This window comes from Phyllobates terribilis, unplaced genomic scaffold (assembly GCF_046119375.1).
Source record: "Phyllobates terribilis strain yellow unplaced genomic scaffold, ASM4611937v1 Scaffold_7__3_contigs__length_470593459, whole genome shotgun sequence".
NCBI lineage: Eukaryota > Metazoa > Chordata > Amphibia > Anura > Dendrobatidae > Phyllobates > Phyllobates terribilis.
In genome coordinates this window covers 111,369,408-111,382,223 of record NW_027362767.1, presented here as the reverse complement: position 1 = coordinate 111,382,223, position 12,816 = coordinate 111,369,408, and the positions used below count along the sequence as shown (strand labels likewise).

At 41.0% G+C, this 12,816-nt stretch overlaps 1 protein-coding gene across 1 annotated transcript in view; it reads right to left on the bottom strand.

Moving 5' to 3' along the window:
- The window catches only part of VPS39 (VPS39 subunit of HOPS complex), an 86,092-nt gene that overhangs the window by 34,574 nt on the left and 38,702 nt on the right, over positions 1–12,816 (bottom strand). Inside the window, exons 16-20 of the mRNA XM_073639095.1 lie at positions 9,882–9,955; positions 8,224–8,322; positions 7,516–7,615; positions 1,727–1,879; positions 1,526–1,628 (exon numbers count right to left, since the gene is read on the bottom strand). Coding sequence (XP_073495196.1) covers positions 1,526–1,628; positions 1,727–1,879; positions 7,516–7,615; positions 8,224–8,322; positions 9,882–9,955 — 529 coding nt within the window. The remainder of the gene's footprint in view (positions 1–1,525; positions 1,629–1,726; positions 1,880–7,515; positions 7,616–8,223; positions 8,323–9,881; positions 9,956–12,816) is intronic.

The window sequence follows — 12,816 nt, the reverse complement described above, 5'->3', positions numbered from 1 at the left end:
TGCTGCCCTCCTACGGCCCCCTCCACGTCTCCTGGTGTACTGGCCTGTCTCCTGGTAGCGCCTCCAGCTTCTGGACACTACGCTGACAGACACAGAAAACCTTCTTGCCACAGCTCGCATTGATGTGCCATCCTGGATGAGCTGCACTACCTGAGCAACTTCTGTGGGTTGTAGAGTCCGTCTCATGCTACCACGAGTGTGAAAGCACAACCAACATTCCAAAGTGACCAAAACATCAGCCAGAAAGCATTGGTACTGAGATGTGGTCTGTGGTCCCCACCTGCAGAAACACTCCTTTATTGAGGGTGTCTTGATAATTGCCAATAATTTCCATCTATTGTCTATTCCATTTGCACAACAGCATGTGAAATTGATTGTCAATCAGTGTTTGATTTCACAGAAGTTTGATTTACTTGGAGTTATATCCTGTTTAAGTGTTCCCTTTATTTTTTTGAGCAGTGTAGTTTTTCTATGTTTTGGCGCTTTTACATAATAAAAGCTATTTTATAGAAAAAAATTTTTTTTTTGCATCGCTTTATTCTGAGAGCTATAACTTTTTTATTTTTCGGCTGATGGAGCTGTATGGCGGCTTGTTTTTTGCGGGACAAGATGACGTTTTCAGTGGTACCATTTTTATTTATATTTTGTCTTTTTTATTGTGTGTGATTTCATTTTTTGTTTGGCGGTATGATGATAAAGCATTGTTTTTTGCTTTGTTTTTTATTTTTTTTACCGTGCTCACTAAAGGGGTTAACTAGTGGGAGAGTTTTATAGGTCAGGTCGTTCCGGAAGCGGCGATACCAAATATGTGTACTTTTATTGTTTTTTTTCTCATAATATTTATTGATGGGTACATTATATTTTTATTTTGGTGGATTATTATTTTTTTTTTCATTTTTTAACACTTTATGGACTTTTATTCTGTGTCCCACTATGGGACTTTCACTTTTTTTATTCTGATCGCCTGTATAGCACAGGAATGCAGCACCATCCCTGTGCTATACAGGCTGTCAGTGCTGCACAGGGAGAAGATAGTTTGGTCATGCACTGCGCATGACCAAAGTATCTTCTTGCTGTCTGGTGACCCGGATGTTGCCATAACGACATCGGGTTGTCATGGCAACATCCGGGAGCCGCGGCAGACAGCGCTGAAGGCCGGCAGGAGAGGTATCGACTTTGATCGCAGCATTGAGGGGGTTAATGTGCCGAGAGCGGTGCTGGACCGCTCACTGCACATAGCACCGGGTGTCAGCTGTGACTATCAGCTGACACCCGGCGGCGATCGCCCCGCACCGCTTGTGTGCGGGCGCGATCGCCATATGACCTAATAATACGTCATTGGTCCAATCGGCCCAGGTCACCATGACGTGCTATTAGGTCATACGTCAGAAAGGGGTTAAACAAATGAATGGAATGGATATAGGGGTATAATATGATTTTATTTATTTAACAGGCCAGGTTTTATTTAGGTTTGTCCTGGCAGTCAAAGTGATAAGCACCAAATTATTCAGTTTTGTCTACTCACTGTTCGGCCATGTTCGTGTCTTTCAGGATGTGTACATAAATGAATAAAGCCTGCTCGTGCTTTCCCATCCGACCTAACAGTAATGCCCTCTCCTCCAGCAATCCTACATTAAAAAAATACAAGAGAGAAGATAGACTGTGTTAAAAAAAAGATTATATATATGTTTGCATGCAGCCGTATAAGCCATTTGGATGAACTTACCATCAAATGGAAAATCACTGATCAGATACTCTGGCTGATAACAGTTTGAGATTTCTAGGAAATTTAGCAATTTAGTTCGAAATGTTCCTAGCTCTCCCTCCTCTGAGCCTGCGGGAACAGGAACGCTGACCCACTCATCATTGCACATAGAACCTACGAAAAAGATCAAGTATTACATGTAGAATTGAAATGCACTCTTCAGTCCAACAATACCTTTATATGGCCAGTCCGTTCCCTTGTTACTAAGAAATCAGTGTTTGGATTGCTATGAAAATGGCTATGGTAGATCTGAAGCCTCTGTCACTCCAGCTCTACTCCCTGCCCAGCTCCACCTCCTTTGGCTTCACGGACCGTTCCTTTGCTTGAAGTCATACAACATAGAGGCTGCCAGTTAAGCAGGACGAGGTGGCTCTGGGATAGGGATAGTAATAGAGCTGGAGTGGCAGAGGCTTCAGATCTGCAGCTTCATTTGCATTTCAATTCAAACACTGATTTCTCAGTAACAAAAGGACCAGACTTGGCCATGTAAGAGTATTGCTGGAAATTTAAATTTAAAAGATTTATGCGCATATAAATGGTTTGGTGTGAAATCCTGCTGACAGATTCCCTTTAAAGTTGGTAAATGTAATATTTTTGAAATTGTTAAATGGAGTTATCAGAGACAATTTTATTTTTTTCTCATGGGCCCAAGAACTTACAGGCAGATATCTGCCTGTTGTGCCCGGCGCTGATTTCTGACAGATCAGAGTTGTCACAGACCGCTCTTGCTTGTGATTCTGTGGCTCCAGGTGACGTCATAACAGACCAGCTGCTTCTCTTTTGTTCTGCTGTGTTGACGGGGCGGGACTGCCGATGTAATGCTGGTTGACAGCTGGCTCCCCGCTGCATAACTGCGGGGAGCCGGCTGTGTCAATCAGCATGATGTCAACAAGCACGCCCCATCGACAGAGCAGCCTGAAAAAGCTGCACTGCTGATGTGAATCAGCAGAATCATGTGCAGGAGTGGTCTAGGATTGCTCTGAATCGTTGCTGGGCACAGACAGGAGGTTTGCAACTACCTGCCTGTCAGTTCTTATCCCCATGAGAAAAAAAAAAGGGCCCGGAAAACCTCTTTAAGATTGAAAAAAGATAAAGGGGTGTCGAGTTCAACCTATAATCTTAACATGTTGCTGCAAAAGAAAGGAAAAAAAAATCATACATGAAGAAAGCGAGGTGGCACACCGATGTAATAAAATCTTCTTTTATTCCATTTCCATTAAAAATGCAGGGAAGCGGCGCCTTTTGCGGACGACGGCCGTTTCGCGTGTCTATCACGCTTCCACGGGTCCAGGCATATGGTCATGGGGGTGTGCAGGGGTTAAAATACTCCCGACCCCACCCCCTGGACCAAACAGCCATACAAAATGTTACAACAAAAAATACAAAATTAAAAACAATTGTTTTAAAAAAAAATTTATACAAAATATTCATGGAACCATCATAAAAATACCGCCATGTCTAGCTTGTCGTTTAAGCCGGGGGGTCCCTGGGCATTAGTTCGGAGGATCCATTTCGCCTCCCTCTGTAAGAGGATCCTATTGTGGTTTCATCCCTTGTGTGGCAATTCCACTTTTTTTAATCCTATGAAGCGCATGACTTCAGGATTACCCCTCAAACTCCACATATGGCAACCAGAGCTAGTTTTCTGGTTTAAGGTCTCATCAGAATCATAACATGTAATATATTTTTTTAGGAAAGTCCTCCAGGCCCTTCTTGAACTTGTTCAGGGAGTCAACATTTAAGACACTGTGCGGCAGAGAGTTCCATAGTCGCGCTGCTCTCAAAATGAAGAATTGCTGTGATGATAAAACTCTTTCCCCTAAAAGTAGAGGATGCCCCTGTGTCATCGTTGCAGGCTTAGATGTGAAAAGATCATTAAAAAGATCTCTATACTGTCCATTCATTTCCAAGGAATTTGTAATAGAAAATGGGTACAACAGTAGAAATAAAAAACGCAATGGGGGTGGAGGGAGGTGCTTTCTCCATCAAAGAGTTTTACTAGCCAATTTTCTCATTGACGCCATTGTGGGGTAAAGAGTTTGGGACACTCCAAAGCAGTCACTAGGGACAGTACAACAATGGAAAAGGTGAAAATATATCAAACTGTCATTTGCAGAATTCTGCGTCCTACAGCAGTATCAGCGGATGCAAAGGTTACGCATCCCATAAAATACGACAAAAAAAAAAAAAGAGTAAATCTTTGACCACGTGGCCGCTTTGCAAACCTGTAGGGCAGAGGCATTGTGATGAAAAGACCATTATGTCCCCATGATAATGGGGACAGAAGACTGTTCCTCAACCAAGTCAGAGTCTTGACTGAGGAATTTCTCCTCTAAAGATTATATATCTGAACTCTGAAGATCAGGGGGAGAAGACGGCAAGAAGACAAGAAATGCAGATGGTTGCCTCAAGTGATCAGACCTTAGCCATTAATAGGATTTGCCTTGAGAGTCTCGTGAAAAGGCGGCTACTGAGGGACTTGGGTTCACCTGTGGGGTTTAACGACCCATTAAGTTTACAATAGATTGAGATGCCTTAGTGAAGTCTGATACACAGCATGCCCTCTCTGGTTCTGACTGACTACACGAAACTTTGCAATTGAGCAGTAGCACGAAAAATGCCCCGTCTGCTGTTCTATCAGTGGAGGTTTCTCCTCGAGGGCCAATATGGGCAACTGGCATGTAAAGTGCCGGGAAAAGCTGGAGGTGCCACGAAAAGACTGCTACTGCCAGACTGGGGAAAAACGAGGCTGTAGTGTCGACAGACTGACAAGCCTGTCAAATGAAAGACAAACATCGGGGAAAAGAAATGTAAAAAAATGTATAGCTGCTGACACCTATTCCTTCAGATGCCGGACAGGCAACAGTGAGGTTACACCGTACTGTTATCCTGTCCTAATGAAGAGTAACTGTAATAATTCAGTCCTGTAGTACCATTCTAAAAAGGGAAACAATACAAGTACCTGCAAAGTAGGGATGTCTGCCTCATGCTGGACACTAAACTTAATCAAAGACTGATGGGAATAGAGAATATGCTTAAAAAGGGATACTGGCGCTTGATCCATTCTGGCCAAACCACGGGCAGGATAATCCGAGCCTGGCTGCACGATTGCAGCCGGGTATATTTTTATCTGTCATACTCCGGTATTTCATGGAAAATATAGTTAGAAGATCGTGCCGGGAACCATAGCCAGAGAAGAGACTAGTCCGGCACCGCTCCTGGCCGGATCTACAAACTATAGTTTTCTTTGAAATGTGGGAGTGTTTCAGAGAAAAATATGATTTCTGATTTTATCCATTCAGTTGCGTCCGACTCTTGGATACTCTATAGGTTGCATCGGTCCTTTCAATTACTTGATGGTCATCCCTGTGTCATTCTTGATGGTATCCAGCCAATGGGTCTTTGGTCTCCCCACCGTTTCATTTTACCACTGATGATTCAGAGTAGCATCTCCCTTTCTAGTGAATATTCCCTCATCACATGTCCAAAAAGAGTTCAGCCTCTGGTGATCTTGCCGTCCATGGAAATCTTTGAGTTTATAGGATGAAGAACATCTTTGTTGGTGATCCTAGCTGTCCATGTGATTCATAGAAGCCTTCTCCAGCACCAGAACTCAAAGCCATCAAATATTCTTCTGTCTGCTGTTGTGAGAGTCACACAGCCATATATCACAAATGGGAACACAATTATAGTGATCAGTCTTTGTTTAATGATGATTGAGACATCTTTGCCCTTCCATTATTAGTTCATGCTCATGAAATTGCAGTGAGGTTCTAGGTTCCTGCTGACCATGGTTTGGGCATTATGAATCAAGTGACAGGTTCCCTTTAACAATTTAGTGTCTGACTCCTGGTGGCAGCTAGCAATAACCCGTGGTACCATGTCCCTCAGTGGCTGGTTCAAAAAACTCAACTTGTCATGAGCATCCACACCTCATTTAAGACCTCCCACGACTTTATTTGCCTTTGCAGATACCCAAGGTTGAGTTTGCACTTTAAAATACAAAATTAATCAAAATGGTGCTGAACATACAGTTGTGCTCAAAAGTTTACATACCCCGGCAGAATGTTTCCTTTCTTGGCCTTGTTTCAGAGAATATAAATGATAACAAAAAAAAACCTCTCCACTCATGATTATTGGTTGGGTGAAGCCATTTAGTGTCAAACTTCTGTGTTTTCTCTTTTTAAATCTTAATGACAACCAAAAACATCCAAATGACCCTGATCAAAAGTTCACATACCCCAGTTCTTAATACCGTGTATTGCCCCCTCTAACATCAATGACAGCTTGAAGTCTTTTGCGGTAGTTGTAGATGAGGTTCTTTATTTTCTCAGATGGTAAAGCTGCCCATTCTTCTTGGCAAAAAGCCTCCTGTTCCTGTAAATTCCTGGGCTGTCTAGCATGAACTGCGCGCTTGAGATCTCCCCAGAGTGGCTCAATGATATTGAGGTCAGGAGACTTAGATGGCCACTCCAGAATCTTCACTTTGATCTTCTGTAGCCAATGACAGGTCGACTTGGCCTTGTGTTTTGGATCGCTGTTACGTTGGAACGTCCAAGTACGTCCCATGCGCAGCTTCCGGGCTGATGAGTGTAAATTTGCCTCCAGTATTTGAACGTGCTAGATTCATCTTTCCTTAAACTTTTACCAAGTTTCCTGTGCCTTTGTAGCTCACACGTCCCCAAAACATCAGCGATCCACCTCCATGCTTTACTGTAGGAATGGTGTTCCTTTCATCATAGGCCTTGTTGACCTCTCTCCCAATGTAACGTTTATGGTTGTGGCCAAAAACTTCAATTTTGGTCTCATCACTCCAAATTACCTTGTTCCAGAAGTTTTGAGGCTTGTCTCTGTACTGTTTGGCATATTTTAGGCGAGATACTTTGTGGCATTTGCGGAGTGATGGCTTTCTTCTGGCAACTCGACCATGCAGCCCATTTTTCTTCAAGTGCCTCCTTATTGTGCATCTTGAAACAGCCACACCACTAGTTTTCAGAGAGTCCTGAATTTCAGATGAGGTTATTTGTGGCTTTTTCTTTGCATCTCGAACAATTTTCCTGGCAGTTGTGGCCCGAAATATTTGTTGGTCTACCTGACCGTGGTTTGGTTTTTACAGAGCCCCTGATTTTCCATTTGTTAATCACAGTTTGAACGCTGGTGACTGGCATTATCAATTCCTTGGATATCTTTTTGTATCCCTTTCCTGTGTTATACAGTTCAACTACCTTTTCCCGTAGATCCATTGACAATTCTTTTGCTTTCCTCATGACTCACAATCCAGAGACGTCAGTGGTTGGATGAAAGATGCAAGAGTCTGTCTGGATCCCAGAAACTCACTCTGCTTATAATCAGTGTGTGTGCATAAAAGCTAACAGGTCACAGGTCAGGATGTTACCTTTAGTAGCCATTCAAACCCATTTGTATCAAATTCTTACAAGTTATCAGGCCAAAATCACCAGGGTATGTGAACTTTTGATCACGGTCATTTGGATGTTTTTGGTTGTCATTAAGATTTAAAAAGAGAAAACACAGTAGTTTGACAATAAATGGCTTCACCCAACCATTAACCATGAGTGGAGAAAAAGTTATTTTGTTATCATTCATATTCTCTGAAACAAGGCCAAGAAAGCAAAAATTCTGCCGGGGTATGTCAATTTTTGAGCACAACTGTATATGTAAAAGGAGCAAATGAAAATGCAAAGGTACGATTAAGCATTATATTTCTCCTCTCAATCCATAAGAGAATGTACCTATAGTTTGCATAAGAGTCTGCACCCTCTCACAATACAACTTGATGAGACAGTTGTGGAATTCGGGACCCCTATCCTCCCACGTTAGGATAATATGCTCCTGGAACAGAAAAAAAAAAAAAAAAAAAACACAGTCACCGATCACTTTTACAGATAATCACAAAATAGTTAGTACATCCCAAGAAACCATCAATTTGGTGCCAATAAAACCCGTCAAGAGGCCTAGGTTAGACAATGCCGGCGTAACCAAATTTTTTTGGCAAACAGAATTTTTTTTAAAATGTATGCATATTGGGGGGGATAATTTTTATTTCGTAGGTCTTCTGTCCTGTTCGGTCCTGCAGTAATAGCTAAAACATGTCTACGGTTTTTAGATTTTTCTATAAAGCAGTTGGTTCAATCTCGAATATTTACCTAAAAAAACTGTCACTTAGGTAGCCATGGTTACAGCCACTAACAGCTACTAACTGTCATATGAATGGTCGTAACCATGGATACCCAAGCTACTGCAATGCCCTGCACATAGGGTAAGCAACATAGTGAATCAGAAGAACTATACTACATTTCTAATTGGAGGTATTTGCTAATAATATTATTAGACCTACTACACATTGGGAAAGGATCTTGGAGATGGGAATACACCTTTAACGCATTATACATGTTCTAAATTTGTACAACAAATTACAAAGCAAAATGTCGTTTTCTCACCAAATAGGGAATAGCGAGGTGCTTAAAGTTTTCCAATAAAAATGATAGCACAAGATTTCGAGGAAGGATTTCAACTTCTGGGAGGTCTTCAGTGAATATCTGTCACATGCAGGAATACATCATGAATATTAAAAAAAGTACAGGTGTTTGAAAGACCATTCACATTTACAGCAGTTATTTTTAATCAAATCTTCTTTTCTCCTGAATATTAGGGAACTGCTATTTTGTATAGTTAAAAAATAAACTTAAATGTATCACAGATTTTGTTCTTACAAATTGAAATCATAGTCAAACATTCAATTTGTGTCATCTATTTTCACTTTTTGATTGTATATTGTATTTTCTGTCCATGGTTATGGGGGAAATAGTTTAACAAAAAATGTATTTCAACAACTGTTAATGTCTGATTGGTTCAATGTTTTTTTTTTCCCTACTTTAAAACTTATTGTATATTGGTTTCTCTTATCTTCAGGGGCAGTGCACTACTGACAATGGACAGTTTTAGACCAGCTGCATGGCAGTGCCACTGGCCCGAATTGTGTGCGCTCTGCTAGGACACCGGCCACCTCTGGTTGACCACGCTTTTGTTACATAAAATAAAGAAAAAAAAAAACACAACTAAAAAGACAAATCTCGATGTAACAGAGGCCAGAGACTCCATCTGCCTCAATATACTGAATTTTACGGTCAGGTGTTTCACTTGATTTACGTTCTTCACAAAGTTAGATGGGAAAGCCAACCCAAGTGCTCAATGTAGAGTACAGGATAAATGTAAACCCAGACTTATTCTTAAGTTCTGAGGTAGAATGAAAAAAACTGTGAGACCCCAGTATAACTTGCAGCCAAAGTGTTACCACCATACGAACTGCACAAATTGGTGATTTATAACCATTATTGGTACACACCAATTTTGAAAATAATTGTGACAAAAATGTGTACAGCACATGTGCTGTGGACTCCCCTTACTCCGGCACATCCCATTTGTAGTATGCATGTGTGTGAATGTAATCTGTCAGTGTTAATAATGTCATAGGATGAGGCCACACTAATGGTACTGGCTGATCTCCATGCAATGCCGACCAGGACAGGTTCACACAAGCGTATAAAAAGTAAGTCAAGATTTCATCCAGAAAACTTGAACGATTGTTTTTTTTCTCACTTGTCATCCATATACAATCCGTAATCATTTATAGGGTCATTTACAATTTCCGATATTCCACAGTATAGCATTGTACCCGTAAAAAATGGATGCTACACTGTGGCTCCGATTTTTCATGTGCACCTATGGACTTGAGCGAGTCTCAGACACAAGGAAGAAACTAGTGCATGCTGCAAGTTTTTTTCACATGCAAATTTGGTCAGTAAAAATAAATAAATAAAAAAGAAAAACAAAGCCAACACCAACAAAGCCAACACCAACAAAGCCAACACCAACAAAGCCTCATCTGCACTGACCTCCTGGAGAACATTGACCCGAGTGAGGTCCGTTTTTTTCATGGACAGCACTCAGACCAAAAATATGGTCGTGTGAACGAGCCCTCACAGAAACAAAACACCATATATCCACGCAGATTACTGATCTTGTGCAACGGAATAACCAACCCGAAAGTAACACCTCTCAATATGAACCATAGCTAAAATGATAAAACAGTCATTACCTTTAATCCATCATCAGGGAAGTCTCGAAGGACCCATACACAATATTCAAAGATCAAAGAAATTTTCTCTTCTCCTGTAGAAATAAGGAATGCAAACATGTTCTTTATCTTGTATTTCAAAGTCAGCCAAACTTTCTAAAAAGTTTCATTTTTAAGCTATTCAAGGCAGGGCTGTGGAGTCGGAGCCCATATTGGTGGAGTCGGAGAAGGTATAAAATGGACCGACTCCGACTCCTAAAATATATAATAAATTGGGTGCAGTAATTCAATGCAGTTTGTGGGGAATATTTTTTTCATAAGAATTTGGGAAAGTTATGAAATGTCCTATAAATGTCTGTCCTATTCCTGATCTAAGGGTCTAGACTTTTAGCGGAGATGAATCTGTGCTACAGTAAATTTATCACTTAAACATGAGCCATGTATGAGGGGGTCGGAGTCGGTGACATGGAAATTGAGGAGTCGGGGGTTTAGCTTACCGACTTCACAGCCCTGATTCAAGGGGTGGTCTCAAGAGGACTTCATCAGTTCACAGCTCTTAGATTCTTACATAGTCAGTGGCAATGAGCTCCTAAAGACTGACCGTTCAGATCAGCGACATGGTCACACCACTGGTCTGAATTGTGCACTCTCCCAGAGTGTCCCAACACTGAAGTGCTGAGGGACAGAAGCTGGACAGATCCACTGCGGCATGAACAGGCTGTAAGGCATAGACTGTCGTGCTGGGGCCCCTAAGGCCACGTTCACAAGTTGCTTTTTTTCTGCAGCCAAAACCTGATCTCTTGTTGGCAATAAAAAAGCAGCAGACAAAAGCAAATTTTTCTGGCTTTTTTGCTGCATTTTTCAGGATTCCAAATTTCAACTTTGCCTCCACCATACAACTATGATCAATGCAAGGTGTTAGGCCACCAATGCAAGACGTATGTGACACCATAAAACATTATTAGAAAAGAGGGCAATTTGATCCTATTTAGAGGAAAAAGATTTTTATTTCTGAAAAAATAGTGACTATTCTGAAGTAAAAAAGCTTGAGTTCATTTAAAAAATACACAATTGCAAATATAAAAACAGCGAGGGGTGAATTGGTCGGGCATAGTTTACTTTGCTCATATTACTACTTTAATTCAACTGTACTAACTGCCATTCTCATGTGAGGACGCCAAGACTGGGTTTCACATCCTGCTATACCTGCGTTTTGTTTTGTTTTTTTATACTAAAAATGCTGCTAAAACTGAGGTTAACATTTTTTGCTGCTTTTTTGCACTTACTCATTGCTTTTTTCTGGATGAAAAAACGCTGACATGCTGCAGTTTTAAAAAAAAAGCAGCAGTTTTCCAAATCAGTCAGGCAAAAAAAAAAAAAGCATGTGCATGAGTTTTGTGAAATATCATAGATTTTGCTGGCACTGTAAAAAGCATTTAATTTGAATAAAAAAAGCAGCAAAAAAGCAAAGTGTGAACATAGCCTTAGCTAGGTTACGGGCCATGCTTGGATTGCAGGGTGGCCAGTAAGCTAGCAATGAGCTGTGCACTATAGAATTAAAAAGGAAACCTGTCAACAGGTTGGCCCCATATGAAATACAGCCACCACCTTTCGCCCTCATATACAGCATACTAATATGCTGTATAAATGTCCACAATACGGCCTGCAAGAAAAGAAAAATACTTTTTCTTATCTTGCAGATCAGATTGGGGGCATATATACAGCATATTAGTATGCTGTATATGAGGGCTGAAAGATGGTGGTCTTATCTCATATGGGACAAACCTGGTGACAGGTTCCCTTTAAGAATAGAGATTAGTTTTATTAAGGGTTAAATTGTAAAGTTACTAGTTTCTAGAAGAATTATGCAATTTAAACCATTTATCAACTTGTGAAATACCCATTAAGATTGTGCATTTTAAAGCAGCATTAACTGCAGCCAATGTAAAATTGTTTGCAATTGTTAGGGTGACGGGGAGGGGGTGTAATTTATTTCTCACACTAGGACAGCTGGAGTTGGCTAAATTTCCATTCAACTCGTAAAAGTATCATTCAGAAACTGAAGTTTGTGCTATTTCAGGTTTACTTTTCCTTACACATCTTAACAAAGATTACTTGTATCAGGAGTACAAATGTGCAAAAATTGAATGAAGGAAAAAAGAAACTGTTTCATGGCATTGGACAGATGATGATGGTTTCTTACATCCATTGCTGTATGGTCAATTATTTAGCGTTCTTTCAGATCTGTGATCATCAGTCTGATCTCAAACCGCAATGCACGGGCTGACCGTGCGTCTCATAGAAATATAGGAAGCGGTCACGCTCGGGTTGGGAGATAAATGGTCAGTTCATGAATTGTGATCAGAGATCGATGATCACGGATGTTTGAAAGAGCGCTTATACAGTTCGGATTCTCTCATTCGAGAGAACTGGATCGATAATATTAATGACACTAGGATCATACTCTGCACTGTGATACCATTCTCTCTCACTGTGAAGAAGACGGAGAACTTAATTTCTCCATCTTCTCCATTGTCTAAGTCCACAGATGTCATCCGAGTGCAGTCCGATGTTTTACATGCACCTATAGACGTGAATGGGTGCACATGATCCGAATTACGGAGCCACTTACAGCATGTTACGATTATTTTCTCATGCAGACTCAGCCTGAGAAAAAAAAATAGCAGATCTGCACTTCCCCATAGTATAACATTGGTCTGAGTGCTATCCGATAAAACATCGCATATCACTCGTCCGAATTACATGCTCATGTGAGCGAGCCCTTAGTGTAGTTCTCAGATTGAGCAGCTCTACTTCCAGACTTGTGCTCGTCAAATGTCTAAGTTTGTGTTGGCATGTCATCAAGCTGGCCGTGAAGGTAAACAGACTTATTTCAATAGCTAAGCCAGCCCCCTTCTCTGTACAAATACTATTTGTGCCAGAGAAAAGGCTTGGC